This window comes from Falco peregrinus, chromosome 1 (genome assembly GCF_023634155.1).
Source record: "Falco peregrinus isolate bFalPer1 chromosome 1, bFalPer1.pri, whole genome shotgun sequence".
NCBI classification, from domain to species: Eukaryota; Metazoa; Chordata; class Aves; order Falconiformes; family Falconidae; genus Falco; species Falco peregrinus.
Window position 1 is genome coordinate 96,198,286 of NC_073721.1, and position 20,735 is coordinate 96,219,020.

General features: G+C 43.4%; 1 protein-coding gene across 3 annotated transcripts; it reads right to left on the reverse strand.

The window, feature by feature from the left end:
* Positions 1–5,467: 5,467 nt before the first annotated feature.
* Positions 5,468–19,367, reverse strand: GMFB (glia maturation factor beta). Of its 3 annotated transcripts, none has more exons than XM_055806551.1 (7): positions 19,213–19,367; positions 16,907–17,003; positions 16,313–16,362; positions 15,308–15,359; positions 14,188–14,268; positions 11,931–12,004; positions 5,468–9,348 (listed from the first exon to the last, which is right to left on the reverse strand). In XM_055806551.1, the coding sequence occupies exons 1-7, from the start codon at positions 19,213–19,215 to the stop codon at positions 9,277–9,279; spliced, it is 429 nt and encodes a 142-aa protein (XP_055662526.1). In that variant the 5' UTR covers positions 19,216–19,367; the 3' UTR covers positions 5,468–9,276. The 3 variants fall into 3 exon arrangements, with proteins under 3 accessions (XP_055662526.1, XP_055662522.1, XP_055662531.1); XM_055806547.1 differs by lacking the exon at positions 19,213–19,367 and adding an exon at positions 18,738–19,085; XM_055806556.1 differs by lacking the exon at positions 19,213–19,367 and adding an exon at positions 18,679–19,077.
* Positions 19,368–20,735: the final 1,368 nt, after the last annotated feature.

Genomic DNA, 20,735 nt, shown 5'->3' on the forward strand with positions numbered 1-20,735 from the left:
GCCAGATGTAACATCATGATTGTTTCTGCCCCAAAGGAGGGAAGATACACGCACCTTCTGCTTTGTATCAATAAAGCAAGCTGTTCAGGGCTCAGTGTCTTGTCAACAGCCAGAAGACACAGCCCAGTTACCACAGCCTCACGCTTCGCCAAGCAGCTCTTCCAGTTCCAGCAGAAGGCCTGCAGCATGCTTCAAAATTTGTGAGGGAAAATAGTCAGCATAGGGCACAGGAGACTTTGATCTCCCTGTTCTCCCACAGACATCCCACGTGGCCTTGAGTACGGCATCCTCAGGCCCAATGTGTATTTACGCACTTAAATCACACTAAATAGGATTTCAAAAACCTTCATCTACATCTAAATTCCTTCACAAATCTTGCTCTTGATCTCTCCAGCTTTATCCATGTTAGCAAATCAGCTCAAGGCTCCATCAGCAGTAGAAATCCACCCTCCTGGTTGTTCTTAAGAAGTACTGCAGCCAGCTCTGGGGCCCCCAGCATCAGGGGGACATGGACCTGCTGGAGCGAGTCCAGAGGAGGCCACGGAGATGCTCAGAGGGCTGGAGCCCCTCTGCTGTGGAGACAGGCTGAGGGAGTTGGGGCTGTTCAGCCTGGAGAAGAGAAGGCTGCGGGGAGACCTGACAGCACCTGCCAGTGCCCAAAGGGGCCGACAGGGAAGCTGGGGAGGGGCTTTTTACAGGGGCCTGGAGTGCAGGACAAGGGGGAATGGCTTTAAACTGAAAGAGGAGAGATTTAGGTTAGACAGTAGGAAGAAATTCTTTACTGTGAGGGCGGCGAGGCGCTGGCACAGGCTGCCCAGAGCAGCTGTGGCTGCCCCATCCCTGGGAGTGCTCAGGGCCAGGCTGGATGGGGCTGGGAGCAACCTGGGCTGGTGGGAGGTGTCCCTGCCTGTGGCAGGGGGCTGGAACTGGATGGTCTTTAAGGTCCCTTCCAACCCAAACCGTTCCACGATTCTAGAATGTAAGTCCTGCCCTGCACTGGTTTGGTATCAGTACCAGTTCTCCGCTTGGTAACCTCAGGCACAGGGAGCAGGGTGGCGTGGCTGGCTCACGCTCCACACCTGCATCTCCAGACCACATGGACGAGGTCACAGAACAAGCAGCTCCAAAATGTTAGGACTGAACTGCAGCAAGGAGAGCAACAGCAGCATTGGTGTAGGGAATAAAGAGGCAAAAGCATTCTGTAAAATGAGAACAGCTCGGCTTCACCGCTCAGACAGGGTAGCTTATGGTGGACTATACTTACAGACCTTGGAATGGGGCCATCTAAGGAAAAAAGGGCTGTTTAGTGGATGCATCTATTTTTCTATTCTTCCAGTAATACAGCTATACAATTTGTTTTGTACTTCTGAACCAAACAATTGCACATTCACAGTTGGAGGTAGGGTATAAACATTGTCTCTAGCTGATCCCCTGATCCAGTCGTTCTAGCTGAATTAATCACATTCGCAAATCATTCCAGGATTTGCTGCTGTCAGAGCAGATGGCCAGGCAGACTGCATTTGTGAGCAAGGCGGGCACATTCTCCTTCCAGTTATCCAGCTGCATTTTCCTATAGCAGATATTTAATATTAGACATTATTTTGAAGAAATGCTAAATCTCTCTTGCTCCTCATTCAGTTCAGTAAGGGCACTGACCCCTAACTTTCTGTCCTCGAAGGCCTTGGTGAAAGTGTGGGATGGCTGGTGACCCTTTCCCTTTCAACTGAATATCTTCTGCCCTATTTTCTTCTGCTGTCTTCCCATTTTCTGCAGAAAAGAGGTGACAACAACAGATGCTGTTTGGCATAGGGATTTCAAGGGTGCATTATATTAATTGATCAGCTAAGTACTGCAGAAAAGGAAAGAGAAACTGCCTTCATGCTAGGAGCTGCCTGCCGTAGCACCTAACAGCAGGAACAGTTGACAGTGCGCCTTTCAGAAAGCCTTGATGGGACTTCCCCATCACAGTGGTAAATTTGCCGTGAAAGACACTCATGCTGTTTTCCCAGTGTTCGCATCTGTTCTGCATTCAGTGTCTTTCTGGCTGATAATTGCTCTCTTCTCCCCACTGTCTCCCGCTGGCCAGCTAGAGCTGTCAGGGGAGCTTCAGCTGAGCTCAGTCACATTCTGTATGAGATGTCTCACTTATCACCTAAGGTGAATAAGGTTAACCAAGAGTGTTTGCAGTCCCTGAAAGAATGAAACACGAGAGAACAGTCCGGAGGAGACAATTCCCCTGTGGTGTGACAAAACGGACCACACCGATTAACTACATCTATGCAAATGTATTAAAATTATCTCCTTCACTTTATGGCTGCATTGAGAGAAAGGACACAGAGCCTAGTCTGAGCAAGGCGAGGCTGCAAAGGAAGCTGCATATACACACTGCAGCAGCCAGCCCATTACCTGCACAAGATCACACCATCTTAGTAGCACCAAAAGGAACAGCAGATACAAAAGGAAGCCTACAAGACCTGGGACAGGAATGGTGGCCAAGTTTAAACTGATGCGAATACAACTTTACGTGCCAGTAATGTCCTAACCACTACCAGAGAATATTCACTCTTTAGTATTTCACCATTTTCCTTCACTGTTTTTCACAAAATGAAATGTTGAATGTAAAAAACAAATAAACCCCATAAAATGAGTGTTAAAGAGAAAAATCGGGGTGTGGGATTGCTCAGCCTTATGCTCAACCTTTCAATATAGAGACCTGGCAGCTACAAATACATATTAATAATCGGAGAAGTCAAAAGCTAATGCCAGGGCTTCTCATGCTTCAGAATTGTTGTGTTCATTGAAACATGGCTGAAAATGAAGCTCCCAATGCCTTGAATACAGCACAAATCAAGCCAGTCCACCGCCTTACATAGCAGCTCAGATAGAGGTTGTCAATTCCTCAAGACCGACTGCTGACCCCAAAGAGACATTTTGAGAACTACAACTCCTTCTTGCTAAGCTGCAGGAACCTGTACACCTCCACATCTGGCAGTTCAAGACTGTTCTTTAGGAACACCGGAGCTTCCTCTCAGATGGCAGAAAAATTCTCTCTTCCCCAGCAGTTACGATTTAAGCTGCATACCCAGACCAGCTCAGCGCACAGGACCGATTCCCTGGGCTCGACACCACTCTGGAGGAGATGCGGAAGCAGCAGCCACTCCACAAACTTGGTACCATCTCCACAGCTCTTCCTTTGCCGCTAGAGAGAAGGAGTTGCCTACCCTAAGGGAAGACCGTGCAGAGAATGACTGTTATCAAACTAGTCATACATGCAGAAGCAAAATCCAAGAATTCCAGCACTGAGATCTATAAATCCCTTTGAGCAGGCTTTTCCACATGAAGCTGAGCACACTTTTTTTTTTTTTTTTTCCTAACCAGCCACTTCTTAGGAGATTGGCAAGTCTTGTTCTATTTTCTGCTGTAACACATGAACAATCCAACCAGATCAGGCCAAAGCTTTGTTGGGTCTCCACAGCAGCTGGTATGCCTGCAGCTACCGAGAGAGGTGCCCTTAGCCAATGCCCCCACACGGGTGAGGTCTCCTCTGCTGCTGCAGAAGGCCCTGGGGCGCATCACCAAAACCACAGCTGACACGACTGTGCCAACTAACAAGGGCAGGGGATGGCCCATCCACCACACACCCTCATTTTTGTTCCAAGGGGTGAAGCCCACCTTAAATCATCACCCCTGCCATAGAGGACTTGAGCAGAATAAACCCCAACCACTCTCACACCCACAGAGTGCTTCGGGTCTCTGCCCCACAGCCTCCCTGCCAGCACTCGCCCTTAAGGCTGCTCAGCAGCACCACACCAATACCTTTCCTGCTTGTGCTTGGCTTCCCCACCCTTACCTGCGCCCAGACACAACATGGCAGGACCATGGCCTGTGAGGAGCAGGTAAGGAGCCTGGGAGAGCCAGCTCGTACTCCAATCAATTCCACCACCTGTGGGGGACGTAGAACAATAGGCACAGGCATGTTCACAAGACCCTTTGGCTGGAGCCCCTTTCACTGCCAGGAAACTTCTGCACATATGGGCAATGATTGCCCCAGCTCCTCCAAAACCAACTACATTTCTCCTCTTCTCTGCAATATCCCCAAAGACCCCACCAAGTCAAGGGATCTGCTTAGCAAACTCCTCCTCGCCCTGGGCAAGCCATCTATCCACACACCTGGGAGAGAAAGCACCAGCTGTGCGATACCCAGGCTATGTGCATATTGCAGATGTGTACTGCTGCACGGAGGTTTTCCATTTTGTTTCCTATTCCCTTCTCTAGCCTTGACTTTGCCCTTTTCATGTACCTATTACTAGTCAATGACCTTTCCCAAATGAAAGCATTTCGCTTTATATCCCTAGATCTTCTTGCAATTCCCTTTGGTCTGCTTCTGTTTTTACTCTCTCAATGATCTAGCAGTGCCAGTAAACTATCACCTCATTTTCTAGTTAAGCATACTCAACAAACAACAAAGAATGTCACAGGACTCCACAGTTGATCTCACCCTCGATGTGAGAGCTATTTAAAGGGAAGGAGAGTGGGGGAAAGGAATAATCAGCTGCTCTTGAGAGTCATTCTTCTCCCACAGCAGCTTAGGTGTTTTTTTCAGAGCTTTGGGCAACAGATTTTGTTGCAACATACTTAGGTGACCAAGATGCCATTCAAGAGCACAGCTGCTTCAGCACATCTGGCATTTTCTCCTTCACAAGAGCTCTCTTGCCTGGGGGAGAAGGATGTTACTTCTACCATTAATGCTATTCTTCAGCATGGGCAGAAACAGTGAATATCAGCTACCAAAGCCAAATTCCTTGGTCAACAACATAAGAAAAAAAAATCCCCAAAGATCAGGAAAGGAAGAAACAGTCAGCCAGAATGAGGAAAAGGAGTGCTTCAATCAAATTAATCTAATGGTCTCTTGAGCAGGAAAGAGATGAGCCAACAACTGTGAGGAAAGGGTGCAACTAAGCTCCTTTGGCTTCTTTCAAGCTTTGAGGACCTTGACAGCCACTCTGACACTGTTCACTTGGCACCTGCACTCTATAGTGTCATTTCACAGCTCCAGGTTATGCCAGCAACCTTGACCTTGTGGGAGAGATGTAAAATAGAAGTCTATGTGGTATTCCAGAATGAAATGGAGCCCCCGTGCTGTCTTGCAGCTTACAAGTATGCTCACTTGAGTTCTGTGATACAAGGTGCAGAGCAGCAGAGGCGGATGGCAGTTATCCTGCAGTATGCCATCAGATGCTGTCCTCCCCTCTCCCTGGCTGCCACCCTTCACAACAGATGGAAAGAGGAATTATTTTAGGTAGAAGAGCAAGCGAGGGAGTACGTTCAAGCCCACGGGGTGCTGCAAGTCCAAAGCAAACTCCAGAAAGCTGAGAAAGGGAGGAAAATCATACCTACTATTAATACATTTTCCTGTCAGACACCCATTCTAGATGTGCTACTTTGCAATTAAAACAGGGCAACACAATCTCTTAATTAAACATTTTATTTAAACCAATACAAGCACCACGCTTAGCAAAAAAGATTTGGTTTAAAGTAAACATGCAATGTGAACTAGCAGAGACTAAACAGCATATGGAAGTTGTACTGGTTACCAATATTTTCATGGAATTGCCAAATTCTCAAAACTGGCCATGACCCTCTCGCACCTTTTAGCAACTGCAGCACTGGTGCCAACCAACATGTCACCGTACACAAGTCAACCAAGTCTGGATCACGTAACAAACACAAGAGTGTCACTGCCCCTTCTCATGTCCCATCACACCTCCATTTCACAGTTACTAGGTGGCTGTATCCAAAAAAATGTTGCATTATTATTTCTTTTTTGAACACATGAAAGTGAAGAATTTAACTCCCTTTGCATGTGTGATTCAGATCCCTGTTACTAGTTTAACATTGTTTCTGGACTAGCTATTTTACAGTTAAAGATACAAAAATGGAATCCTGGTACAAATGCGTAAGATGCTCCTTTGGAGAAGTGAAAAGGTGTCAACACCCGCATTATTGCCTCCTTTGATAGATCAAAACAGCATTTATGATACTAGAAACACACTTAAACCATCAAATACCAGAATTTGTTTTTTTGTTAAAAATATTCAAACAATACAAATCCATTTTATGGGCTGACATGCAAACTCATGCTTTAATTCAGCTTACCATCGATTAATAGGATTAGAAGAGCTGTATCCCAGCCATCTAGTCAGTATTTAAAGCAAACCAGATTAATTGTGGCAGAAATCTCCCTTTGAGAGACTGTTAACTCCAGGCCAAGGATTTTACGGCCAACTCACTAACTCCTGAAAAATAGGAGCTCACAATGGAAGATGCTGACTCTCAGACCTTTAGCTACAAAGGCTCCCACAGGTGGCATTAGTTAATTTACATTGCCCTTTAATTTGAACGCTCTTTAGAGATCTGAAAATTCAAGACAAACGTACAATTACAGATGGACAACTCACTAGTAAAGCACAGTGAGAACATACTGGCCTTCTGAACACAGACACATCTGCCTCCCACTGATGTTATGGGGGCAGCAGTACAGAAAATACAATGCTAAAGATAACTTGGGAAAAATAGGTTAGAAAACAAGTATTACTTGTGCAGGAAAGATTTTGACATAATTAATGTCTTTGTTTAATCAAGTATTAGCACTACCTGTATCTGAAGGGCCTAGGACAGTAACCAGCAGACAGCTGCGTCAAAACACTGCATTAAAAACAAGGAAACCACAAATAAGCCTAGAACAGCAAACATCCTCTGCACACTCATTCTCCAAGTGCCTGCAGCTGCTTCCTCGCTTCCACAGCTCAGAGAAGGGAAGGAGGTACAGCCACCAAGCAAGGCTGTTTGAAGAATAATACTGGTGGGCTGAGCAGCATCAACACCCTTCCCATGAAAGTGGACTTTAACACTCTCATCAGGATTTGTCTGCTTTCTACAAGACTTGCAGGGCAGTGCCAGAGGCAGAAAGTCCTTAAGCAGAGGCAACAACAGCATCCAAAGCTAAAGAACTCAGACTGAAGATAGAGCCATAAATAGCAATATTTTCTTGGCAGAAGGTGGAGTGATCCAGAGATGAAGAATCAAATTCAATCATTTGCCTGCAGCAGCTCCAGCTCCTCCCCTCGCCTCCTGAGAGACAGGCCCCTTTTACAGTTATTTTTGTCAAGACCTGTGCAGCAGCGGTTGGATGCTGGCAGCCCACCAGTGTACAAAGTACAATGACAAAGATTGTTAATTCAGTTTTCCCCACTGCAAGTCAAGCTGAACATTACAAGTGACAGCTTTCCTCTCACCCACACTGTACTTTGACATGGCTTACCTTTAGCACAATGCCAACAAAACTAGATCCTTGCTGTTTCAAGACTGGGACTTAGAATGACACTATTCTTTAAGCCAAAGTCTTATTTATACAATGTTTGTCACAAAATACATTGGTTTTATTTATCTGTAGTACAGAAAGATCAAGCAACAGTTTCATAATCAACATTTTTTTTGTCCAGGGAAGTGAAACTGTGTTTCCAGTCACTGCACTAACACAGACATTTAATTACAAGCATTTCTTTCCCACGCTGAAAGATCAATTTAAGTGGATCATTCTAACATGTATTTTGAAAAGCTCCCCTCAAGTCAGATTTGTATACAAATAAATGAGTAGTAACATCAAACTCAGAAGAGATTTACCAACAATGAGGACCTTTGCAAATTAATTCCTTGTGATCTTAGAGGAAGTAAGTGTTTTAGCACTATCACAACATATGTTTACTACCAAAAAATAAACCTTCTTTCAGCAAAGGTTTCACAGCATGAAATACTGGCCTCTAAATTTAACACTGCATTCCTTCTCACCAAACAGATTTGTTAGGGCAGCTGTATTTTAAAGTATGTTATCAACAGGAAGCTGCTCTTATGCAGATACTTACTCAGTAGCACAACAAACATGAGCAAGACAGTGAGATACTGTCACATGAGTACTCCTTTTGCCACTGCATGGGCTGAACATGTCCCATATCAGACAGCTACTCTATTCAATATAAAACAGACCTGTAAAAAGACTGGTCATTTATAAAAGTTAAATACTATTTTCACATTAGAATATTTGCTGTTTCAAAGAGATGAACCGTAACTAAATGAAAATCAAGTTATCACTTATGCAAAAGCTCTATCTGGAATGTAATTTTGACCAACAAGCAGTTAAGAAAGTTAAGAGACTGTAAAGTACTCAAAAGCTATGTGTGGCCAACTTTTATAACAAAAAGTGATACAAATCATTCATTATCATGAAAAGCTTTAACCTCCTGACTCCTACAAATGGAGTAGATGACAGGAATTTCAAAGAAAATGAGGTTAGCTTTTTTTTTTAAATCAGATGTCAACTGCAACACCAGGCACTAGGAAAAAATGTTACTTCGATTCTTTAAAGTTTTTACCAAATTTGTACTAAGTGGCAGTGTAAAATTCTCAAGTCATTTTAAAGCTAACAAATTAAAGGCACACAGTATTAGCAGGTGTTCATATCATAGGAAATGAGCAAAGAGGTAAACTCTGTAACAGTGTAGTAAGTTATATATGCAAGACACCTGGTATGAGAGTAACCAGAGTTGTAATTCAGCCCTTAGTTATCATCTAGTTCCTGTAAGACTGTATCAGCATGAGAACTGGACAGTCAAAGCTTTGCCCTGAAATTTAGAAAGATTTGACTCAGTCAAGTGAGGAATTACTGGAATGACAAAAATTAGTTCCAAGCATTTGAGAAAGCTCACGTGGACTCAATGGAAAGATAAATGGATGGATTTGCTATACAAGGATTTTGTCTTTCTAATACTAAATGCTTGCAGGGAGTAATTTTCAAAATTGAAAAGACATTAAGTCAAAAAGTCTGTAAAGTAAGTAACAGTACACAATTTCTGCACATAAATGGCTAGTATGTGTCATAAGGATGCATTTGTAGCTCAGAAAAAGTTAGCATCAGCTTCCAAATTATGTTTGTAGATACAAATCCAGAACTGAACTATTTTAGTTATAGAAATATTAGTCACAAGAGTGCAAAAGGAGTCCCTGCAGAGGAGTATTCCCTTTTAACAGGTACAAATAAGGAAACACCTGCAAAGATTTGTTACTTCAAGGAGACAGACCTGCTATTCTTTGCACAAACTTTGCACAAGAGATACACTGCAGGAGACAGATGTAAATACAGTGCATTTTTTAGATGTAAGTATTCATGTCTGGTTCCAGTATTATCAGGATGGTACATAAATACTTATTACAGAGGTTTTCTTAATGGAAGAAGCCCAGTTTCTCACGCAGCCATTCTTCAGTTAGGTCTTCTGTATTTCTTATTTCAAATACCTAAACAAAATTGCATTGTGTAAATTCTTGAGGTGATGGTACATGAAAGGGGTAAGCATACAAGGCAACCAGTACCTTTTCCACACAAGTAGTTTGAGCTGTAATAAACCAGTAACCAACCTAGAGGTTCCATGTGCTTTCTTGAAAGGATCAATTAATCTTCTCAAATAACATCAGTACAAAATATGCAACACTAAATGGCAAGGAATATTACTAACAAACAAGAATCCCATAATTCGTATTGCTAGAGTATGTGAGAACAGCACAAGTACAATACTTTAAAGTTACTCTGAAATGGCACCATTTCATATGTATTACCTCAGCAAGAAGATTGTCTGTTTTAAGACTACAAATGAATTTAACCTCTGGACTGGATTTAGCCCAAAGTTCAGGAATTTTGCTCAGCCCAAGAGGGTTCTCCTTTTTGAACTGTTCAATTTCTTACTTGAACTGAAATAAACCCTTAGTATCCAGTAACATTGTTTTCCCTGAAGAAACAAGCCCGGGATACCTCAAAATAGGAAACTTGGAAAAAAACCCAAACAAGACCAAAGACAAACAACCAAACCCCAAAAACCATTAACTCAAAGCTTTGCTGAAGCCTTAAAACAAATCTTTAACACAGCCTTGAAGCAGAAAAGACCAGAGACATGAATATACTCTTTACGTTCCATACAGGCAAGTGACTGTTTTGTTGGGTTTTCTTAATACCCTTGAAGAGAGGCTAAGTTAATTCTGTATTGCTAACTGGAACCTTTCAGATGCCCACAAATCTTTTCAGAAGAGTCAAGTAAGTAAATTTTGCAAATCCACAGGCCTTCAAAAGTGGTGCTCTAAGTAATGAAAACAAGAAAACTATTTTAAATTGAGACTGTGGTGTACTACTCTGACAACACAGAAAAAGGCTATGTCAGCACTTTATCAGTTATCTGCCCCTCTAATGGTATCGAGTACATAGCTGCAAAAAGCATGCTCAGGCCATTAGAATGGATGGGATTTTGTAAGACTCACAAAACAAGCTTCTCGGTTAACCTGCTGTTTGGAATGAGCTTCCTAGTTAGTCCTGTTCTCAGCCATTTCACCATTTTAATCTTCAGGAAGCAATTCAAGTTCTGTATCTTTTCTTCCTTATTACCCATTTCTGCTGCAGTAGACTTTGGACACTGTTTCTTGTATTCAGTGATCCACTACTATCAAATAATATTGAGGGGGTTTTTTTGTTTGTTTTTGAAGTAAAAGATAGGGGGGATACCTCAAAATTCAGTGTTATAAGAAAAGATCAGCTTAACAGAAGGCAAGTTAATATGCAAGTCACTGAAAAAAATAACAGGACTCAGTTCAGTCACATGCAGAAAGCACACCAGGAGGAAGTCACAGCATGAGCTAAAATGAAACATAGCTCAGCAAGCGGCAAGAACAAAGCACAACTGAAGAGCAAGTAAGCAACCTGAACTGGAGACAGGCTATCATCTCCAGCTTCAGAAGGAAGATGATCATGGTCCTCTATATCTGCTCCTAGGCTTTCATTCAAAAGCCTTTCAGACCGAATTTCTCCCACTTGACAGGTGATAGTATCTCCAACAGAGCTAGTCCTCAGGCTTTCACCTTCTCATCAACTTTTCCTTCTCGCTCACTGAAAACTGCCTTCCTCCTCATGGAATTCTTCCCGTCTATCAAAGATGCTAGAGTTCTCAGGTCTCTAAGACGCACTTTCAACTGAACTGAAAAAAAAATATATTTCTTGGGGCTGTACTGATTGATTCCATCATTTTATCTCCTGTTTCCCTCCCATTTACCCGTCAACTCGATGTCCAATCTAAAACAGAGAGGGCCTTTTTCACAAAGTACAGCTAGAACAAGTAGAAATTCACAGTTCTTTTATGGGCCCAATGTACATTTTTACTGCGATGTCAAAGGACTAAGGATAAGGAATAACAAAAGTGAACAGTGCTTTTGGGGAATGATGAAGTCATTTCACATTGTATGAAAAACCTGAAGTGACCACTGACTCTTTAACTTTACTGGTTGAAACTAAAGTTTTAAGAAGTCTAGGTGTCAATTAAGTAGAGATTTCAAAGGTCTCCAAAATGACAATTAGGTGGCTTTTTATTTTTTAAATATATATACACCTAGGCCTAGTGAATGCAGTGATTTCTTTTGGTCTTAGTACTGGGAGAAGCAAACACAGGGAGATTTGGAATTGTTCAGCACTTGGCACATACGTTACTTATCCTGAAGGCTATGTTCTGCAAGTGTACAGCCCCATGAACTGTGCAGCCACACCAGTCTGCACCACACCATGCTGAGACTTCAGTCTATTCTTCCCATCAATAAATTCATTCCCAAAATAAAGACAGCCATCCTATCAATGGATATTTTAGTTTTAGAGAACACAGTTCCTCCTGTACCCTAAAACTCCAGCAATCCCCACGCCTCTCTCCAGTCTTCCTACAACAGAATCTGTGCACTGTAATTACAAAGTCTCATAACATCCTTCTTGTGATAGGTTCAAGCAAGACACAAAACAGCTTCTGCAACCTGCATTTAAGGGGGAGACAGTTATTTCAACTAGTCAATTATACCTTAGTGAGCTCAGCTGTCTGTACAAGCTTATTCTTGCTTCCAGCATACATCATCTGCTGTTCAGGCTTACATCCTGTAGTTGTTTGGGAAAAAAAAAAGGGGTTGTTTAGTTATTTTGACTGCAACACTTCAAAAATAAATTTTATTTTTTTTTAAAAAAAGAATCCAAACAAAGCTGAAGTCTCCATTCAGAAAAGTGACCTACTTCTTTATATACATTATCATCCTTGCTCTTACTTTCATATCTAGTACTTGAAAAGCACTTCCAGAAGTAGTAAGTGTACAGGTTGAAGTGGTGGTCTCAACATGCACCTCCATTTCTGCTTAGACCTAACATCAAATATTGCAGCAGTCAAACTTGAATCACAACAGCCAACTAATCAGCACCTCCTGCCACTACAGTAGCTAATTACACGACATTCTTTGCTCTTGCTATTTCTAGAAGATGTCCATGCTTTTGCTAGTTACACTTACGCAGATCTTTATACCATGTGCCTTTGAGCTGGAGTCAAACTGAGAACAAACCAAGTCAGTTTGAATTTGTTGTTCCTTCTCCTAATCTCTCCCCAGGTGAATTGGCAGCTCAAAATGACTCCCTACTCCCACAGAGCAACTTCAGTCACAGTTGAAGTTAACTGCTGTTTAGAGTCCCAACTAATGGCTCATTGCTTCCGACTCCAGTATCAGTCTAACCACCGACTTATGTTTGAAGAACATTTTTTGAAACAGAAAACATCAAGAAAAAAAAGGCTTTTTTTTAGAAGTTGCTTGCTTACAAGTTTCTAGATACAAGTGTACTTTTAAATCTTGCCACCCATAAAGAACATTGTCTAAGCTCTCTTTTCCTATGAAGTACTGCAAGTCTGCCCGCTTTGTTATTTCAAGGTCTCCCAGGATGTTTTTTACTGCTGTTCTAACTCACAAAATAGCTATCCTTCAGAAGAGAAGTTAACACCTGTAACATTTCTCAGGTAACTACAGAAGAATATGCTCACTAGTTGCTCAACTCTTTTACCTACCTAGTTATTTTAGGTCCAAATAATGAAGTGTAAAACAATGCAATCAGTTTATCTTCTTCTAGAGTATAACAAGGATAATCCAGTAACACTATCAAGCTACCCTATTACAATTCAGAACAGACTGTAACCACAGAGCAATTCAGCTCTTTAAGTCCAAATCAAGTCACAGATTATTTGGGTTCTATAAAAATTACACAGCTCCCCATGCAGGTATGTCTATATCAAGTGTTGCTGTGACACAAGCAGTGGAAGTCACTGCTCTGTATAAACCTGGGATGATCCAAGATCAGTGTCTTTCTCCCTGAGCACAGTGCATTCAGCCAGCACTTTCACCTGCCCAGATCTGGGTTATGGAGTCCTCTCTCCCTCCTTTTCACCCGTAATTGTGACAGCCCTTTAGACCTTCACATGAAAGCGCTGTTTGGAGGCATCCTCTGTTGTTGCCCATTGCACAGAGCCCCCCTGGAAAACACTCCTCTTGAATCCTATCCTCACCCTTTTAGAGCCCTGTTCCTGTCACAGGTAGACATGGGTTCCCATGCCCTTCTGAGGAGAGGGATTTCCTCCCAACTAGTCCCTAATATCTGAAAAGCAAGACTGACAGAGATGAACAGAAACCCTCAGGAACAGAGGTGGTATTACCCAGCCCTCTCCCCATTCATCTCCTGAGCCTTGTCTGATTTCCCAAGATCTGAGGGGAGAGTGACAACAAACACATTAGGTTAAACCTACATGAACAGATGCAGAGCGCTCCTGGCTCCTTTCCTTTAGAGGAGCATGTTGCTGAGCACACCACTAGAACACAGTGGGCAGGCACATTTAGAAGGATGCAGCTTTTGGCCATCTAAGCAGGAAACCAACACTTCTGTTCAGCCATCAGAAATAGGAAAGAAAAAATCTCTTCTATCATACATCTTAAGTGCCCTAAATGTGAACCCCAAAGGCAGCAAAGACCTTCAGCAACCTCCAGGTAGATCTGGGCAGAGGAAGTGTTCACACCTGGCATGAGCTGATGGTGAGGATGAAGCTAATATACTAGTGATTCCCTGCTGCCAAAGAAGGTCTCCAGATAATGCCACAGCTTTACAGTGCCTTGCTTCCGGCAATGGCATAAGCAAACCTAGCCTTAAGCATCTGAACCACAACTCAAGCATTAAGCACTCATTTTATCTTCCATAGCAAATAATATTCCCATATTTACAACACATAATAGCTACTGTTCACAATGTTCACTCACCAACTGGACTGGAGAAGATAAAGCACAAGGGATAAGAAACTCTTCCATCATCATGCTGATACTTGTAACTATACACAATAAATGTTTTTTCTGAGGTTAAAGAAACTAAGAAATAAATGTTATTAGGATCCAATCCTCAGTTATCAGAGCCTGATGCAGGTATAAATAAGTCTTGCATTCTAAAAGATGCTTTAAATTTGGTAAGTAGTCTCACTGTTTTCCTGTTTTCACTTCCATATTTGACTTTTAGAACTGATCCCACCTGCCCTTACCAAAGTCTACCATAGCTGGGCATAAGGGCTGCCTTGGTATTACTGTTTCACATCAGAGCTAAAAATTATCCTTTCATCACTAATACTCCTCTCCTAGCTTTGTAAAAAGAATTCCCACATCCACCAACATGTTTCTGGCTTGATGAAAGCCAAATTCCTTCTTTGCAGACTAAGCACTTTATTGTTTCAGGTATTTTTGCTCAATTTGAACTCAAGTTTTCACTAGGACTCCTGCTTTATAGTCTACTACTACACTACAGTCATGAAAGGAAAGATTCAGAATGACACATGGGATAGCACCAGCCAGCTTTTAAGGCTAATGGTGGCAGGTATTTTCTTTGCTTATAAGTACACTTTTTATTTCACCTAGCTGAAGAATAATTTATTTGTCCCTCTTCTTTTCCCTTTTTAAAATACAGAGATTCTTCCCTAGACCACATGCCTACAGCACTCCCAGAATCAGTAACTGCAGCAACATAGCAAGGGCCACATCCTAAGAAAGTACCAAAACAGATCCCAAGTTACACAGGCAGTTTTCTATATTCAAAAATAGCCACATACAAAACTGGCACTTTTTTACTCATTTCTTTACATTAACAGCAGCGTGGCTTTGCTTTACTTCCCCAAACATTATATAGTCAAAAAGAAAATAAGATCTTGGGAAAGACTTAAATGGTCATTGTTTCAACAATGGGACAACTGTTCAGTGCATCATAGAACTGATCCCTTGGTTATCTCACAAAGTATCAGTAAAGTCACACTACAGGCAGGTATTGGCCTAAAAAGGTGAAGTCCAACTTTGTACAGCTTGCAGGAGTAAGACCAAATCCCAGCAGCGCAAGAAGGATATCGAGGTTGTCTCTCAGGCAGCTCATCTTTTAGCTCATCGGGAGAAATACCCTGGTAACATTAAACACAAGCAACATTTGAACAAGTGATCTTGCTGGCGTACTACGAAGGCTAAAGCAGAATAATGGAAGAGTAAAACATCTGTAAGTTAGATGTACATCTACAGCTGAACTGGTAATGATCTCTCACTTAAATTACTAGAGCAGTTCAGGAAAATTCATGTGCTAACAAATTCCTATGACTAAACGTAGAATTAATGTTAGTATGAATAATCATCCCTATTTTAGGCATAATGAGTTTAGGAAACATTTTTGGCTCCAGTTGGATATGCTGGCAGCTACCATGCTTATCTAACTAGTGCTAAACAGAAGTAAGCAAGCACACAGCAAAAAGTAGCTGTTAAAATCAGCTACATAAATGGTGCTTTTGAAAAATTCAGTCCTTCCTCCTTGAGCAAGAAAAAAAAAGAACCCCCGTTCTATTTAAATGTTACATTAATTTCTACATTCTGGGGAATAAGAGCTATGGTTAATGCTCAAATCCCTGGGAAGGATTTAATTTTGCCCTATGTACCATTAAGAAACACTACACACTGGGCTGACCTTATTCTGCCACCTATCAAATTTAGAGTCTGCAGAGGATTAGCAATCCTAGCTTCTAATTGATGGTAGACCAGCTCAGAGTCAAATATGCAGATCTACGTGGAAGCACAGCAGAAATCTTTTCAAAAAGCCAGCAGGTGCCAAAGGTACTTTTTACATAGTTTTATGGTAACAGCTTTAAAATAACCTTTTTGTGCAATTAATTAGTCAACTCAATTGCTTCTGCATAGTTCCACTATTAATAGTGCTGTGCTTTACATGCAGAGTGACCATGCATTTAAATAAGCTCATGACCCAAATTAGATTAAGAGTTTGATAACAATTTGAAACTAAGGCAGTACCTTAGAGACAACAATACATTGCAGGCTGAAGATATTCTTATTTACAATTCATTTAACAAACCTCATGCTCCTCATCCAGTACCACCAACTGCTTATCCTTGTCGATTTTCACTACAAATCAAAATGAAACATAGATCAATGTTTTCTCAATCAATTTATATAACATACACATGAAGCTTTTTAACATTCCCCCACAAGTATATTCCTTGTGCTTCCATTTTGCTTCTTCGGTGTGCCCCAGGACTTCATAAAAATCATGGAAGTCAAGAGAAGCATACAATATAAGCGCTGTTCATTGTGATACACTCCTAAATTTTAAAGACTGAAACTTCAAACTCCCCTGCTTAAAGGCTACAAAATTTATGAACTCAAAATGACTGTGCCTTGACATTTTCTACTATCATTTCACAAAGTGGTAGACTGAGCTGCAATCAAGCGTAAATACTCAACTAAGAGCAAATGCTGTCTTACATCAGAAGAACACACTGCTTTACAGTTAAAATTACAGACAGAATTAGAAACACTGAAGTTCATGTGAGAAACAGCCTCTTGGCTCCCATTTACCCGTTACATCAGCAATATTACATGGGAAGGAAAAGAGAAGACAGGATTTTCTGCAAGACCTTGCATTTTGTCAGATGTGTTTTTAACTTACTTATAATGGCAGCGTTGTTGGTTTCTTTACGAAACCGGAATTTTCTTAGTTTCTCCACCAGGTCTTCAGCAACATCACAAACCACCAGAGACTCACTCTACAAAAAGGAAATGGCAGAGGGGAGGGAAAGATAAATCTTTCTAGTAAACCAGAAAAAACTCCGCATGTCACGCATACGTGCACATAAACCCTACCAAAGTGGAACTGCATGCGGCATGTCCAAAGTTTTAGAACTTACACGTATACCAGAAAAACCATCGATGAGAGTAGTTTCTGAAAATAACAGAACTCTTATCTGTTTTAATATCTCTCCTCAATACCACACAATTAGCTAGAAATATTAGCTATTCCTGAAGTGGGATTATCCTCACATCTCTTACAAGTAAACAAATTTTACAGTTCATTTGCCAAGACAAGTCCTGAAATAAGGAAGCCCCTCAAAGTGGCAGGAAATGGGTTAAAGTAAGTATTTAAAGTAACAGAAGCTACTCTTAGTATCTCAGAAGAACACAGACACTAATCAAGGATCACTGCTTATTTTTACCCACCAAAACATTAACTGAACTTCGGAGATTTACATACACAGAAAGCATTTAAGGCATTTTTATCAAAAAGCATGCATACTTTCCCCACGTGCTTCTCTGTTACTAACTCCAATCTTTTTTAGAAGTGTCCAGATAGCATATTAGTCATCACACTTAAGATGGAGAAGGAAATGATTATTTCACAAGCAACCATGCAGGTTATCTTCCATTACACATGCAACTTTTAAACTGTACCAAGCCAACCACTGCCATTTCCTGAGCAGCATCTTATACACACAACCTCTACTGCCACAGTGAAGAGGCACATGCCAGTTAGATGAAGAAAAGATATTTAACATCTCCAGTTTATTCATATTACTGTATTTATAAATTCTTAAGGCATCAAGGCTTTTGTGCCAGGGCAACTGTATTTTAAGATTTGTTTAAAAAAATTGCTCAAATTAAAAAGAAGAAAGTTGTAAGATTACCTATCACAAGCTCTACTAAAGAGGTGTTTCATCAAGACAAATCACTACTTACAAATGAGAAGAAAGTTACTACTTAAACTCCAAGTTCTGTCTCCTCATGTTCAACATTGGTTTGTTTGTGAGATTTTCATCAAAAAGCAGAGGTGTCTCTCCTTCTCCACTTACAAAACCACCTTGCAAATATCCTATGCTTGCTGTTACTCCTAAAGAGACTTCCACCTTGACCATATTCTGGCACAAAGTCTTGTGCCTCTACTTCCTTTTAACAGCTGGGGAGGAAATCAGGCTCTGCTGCGATAGGACAGGTCAGGCACTGTGTGCACAGCCTTCGTTATTTTGCTTGTTTCCCCGAAACTTTAAAGACTGTTCTTGGCTCCCTCTGAACCACAAGCCTCATTAATACCCACTCTTACCATTTCAGGTCTCTATTTATAAAAAACAACAGAGTTTAGGGCTGCATTTCAAGGCTGAAGTTATATTCTTTTACCAAATGCTCTTTTCTGAAGGGAGCATTTCTCCTAGTCCTCTGGGCTCAGCCATTTCCTAACATCTTCCAGCAGACACTGCAGGGTAAGCAGTGCTTGTTTCACACCAGTGCAGCCACACAAACATAAATCCCTAAGAGAAGTTGAAGGCTGTGCCGGCAAAACACATCAGATTCAGATCAGCTATCGGGGATAAGCTGGCTCACCAGTGCTTGGTTTAGTAAAGACCAAAGAAAGTCAAAGAGACAGGAGGACTGCACAGAGAGCGGGCACACCTGCCAAGCAGCGCGGTAGGGGGGTGTTGCGGTTGGTTAACCTCAGCCACCATTCATACCAGCATTACGCTTCACGGTTTTCAGAACACGATTTAGCCGTCTGCCGAACAGCCGCTGGCAAGGCAGGTCACGACTTCCTTTTTAAACAGCTGTTTCTTCACTCTCCCCCCGCAGGCTGCCAGCCCCCAGCAGAAAAACAACCGAGAAGGTCCTTTTGCCGGCGGGGCAGCAGGTGACACGGCACGGCCCGGAGTGTCGGGCGGGGCTGGGCAGAGCCGGAGAAGCCTCTCACGGCGGCGCCTCGCCGGGCAGCACCCCCAGACCGCCGGCTCGCCCTGAGGGGCCGCCTGCCCCCGCTGCTCCGAAGGCACCTGCTCTCCCCTCAGAGCCTCCTCCCCGGCCCGCCAGGCCCGGCCCGCGGGGACACCAGCCTCACGCCGCCCATCCCGCCTCAGCGAGGGGAACCCCCGCGGCTGGGCTCCCCGCGGCCCGGCCCGGCCCAACCCCCCCTCAGGCGGTACGGGCTTCTCTCACCATCCTTGCGCGCGCGCAACCGCCTAACCGCCGCCGCTCGCGCGCCAACAACGAAAGCCGCCGCCCGCCGCCTCCTCGCTGGGCTGCGCACCCCACTGCGCCTGCGCGGCGAAGACCCCTCGTCTCCCCCTCCCCGTCGGCCAATCAGCGCCGCCGTCCCAGCCGGGCGGGCGGTGTCACCCGCCTACGGGTAGCGGGAAGGTTCAAGAGCGGCGGGGAGCGCCCCACGTGCCGCAAAGGGCGGGAAGGAGGGAAGGGGCGCCGGCGCCGGCGCTCGCCGTGGTACCACGTGACAGCCCAGCCTCGCACTCCGCAGTTCCCCGCCCCGTTACCGCGGCGCCGAGGCCCCGCCCCTCCCCGCGGGAGTCATGGCAACGGGACGGGGCCGTGTGCAACCGGTGGGCGTGTAGCCGCGGGGGGGCCTGTCGAGGCGGAGGAGCAGGCTCGGAACGTGGGGGGCTCGGTGCTTCGGCGGTTAATGCGGCCGTCGGGGTGGCGAGGGAGGGCCGGGGCTGAGCATTTAAACCCTGATCCGCGGAGGGGCCTCCTCCTGCCGAGGCCAGGCTGGCATGTCAGCCCGTGGGCAGCGCCAGGCAGCCACGGTTAGAAAAGGCCCTTAGGGCCTGTTAGTAACTTCACATCCTTTACTAAAACACCTGAGGGTATACACAGTAAAATGGCTGTCAAAAAAGCCACAGCTGGAGTGTCTGACTCTGTAAACGTTAGGAGATTCAAATATGAGGCACAAATTGGAAGTTCTGCTGCTCATGGTCCTTCTTGTTTGGACAAGTTGAGCATAATTCTGGAAGTAAACCAGAATTTGGAGCTCACAAATATGAGAAGGGAGTGCAAGGCAGGCACTTCTGTTCAGTAACAGGCTGCTGGTGGAGGGCTGTCTCAACGCTGGGCCAAATATCTGACCTTCTTCATGCTGCTGGGAATTTAAGCTGCTATAACAAAGAATGCCTTCTTCACACTCCTGTAGTGGGAGTTAATTAAGAATGCTATTCGTTTTTTTGCTCAAAGAGAATGAAAGTATAGATTAAGACTTTGCATCTCAGGTACGACCTCATGCAAGCTATATTAATGACTTAAATATGGGATCTATTTATGCAGTTTTTCAATGAGCGCTTCAGTAAACCACATGGAAGTGCAGGATTGTCAAGCAGCTGTTGAAGCGTCAGTTGATCTCTGTACACTCTTAAGTACAGCTATTTCCTTTGTGGTATCGTGTAGGTAGGTTGCTTATTCATTTCAGTATGCAAAACATATTTCTGTAGCACTCTATTTAGAAGTGGAGGTCACGGGAGGAATTTGGCAGCATCCCATCTCTACTGGAGGTCGGTTCCCCGAGTGTCAGGGCTGCTACAGCTACGGCACGGAGGAGTTTGAAGGCGGACGGCCACATAACGCAGGTTTTATGACTTAGATTTATTACTGGGATGCTTTGTGCCAGCCCAGGCAGCCGGGGAGCCCACGGCCGTCGCTAGGCAACGCAGCCCCGCCCGCGGGCCCGCCCATCT

What these genes read in the sequence shown, in the direction of transcription:
- GMFB (XM_055806547.1), bottom strand. An exon ending in CAACAACGCTGCCATTATAA is followed by an intron (nt 16,363 to 16,906) that starts GTAAGTTAAAAA and finishes TTTGATTTGTAG; the next exon opens with TGAAAATCGACAAGGATAAG. An exon ending in TATCTTCTCCAGTCCAGTTG is followed by an intron (nt 12,005 to 14,187) that starts GTGAGTGAACAT and finishes AAACAACTACAG; the next exon opens with GATGTAAGCCTGAACAGCAG.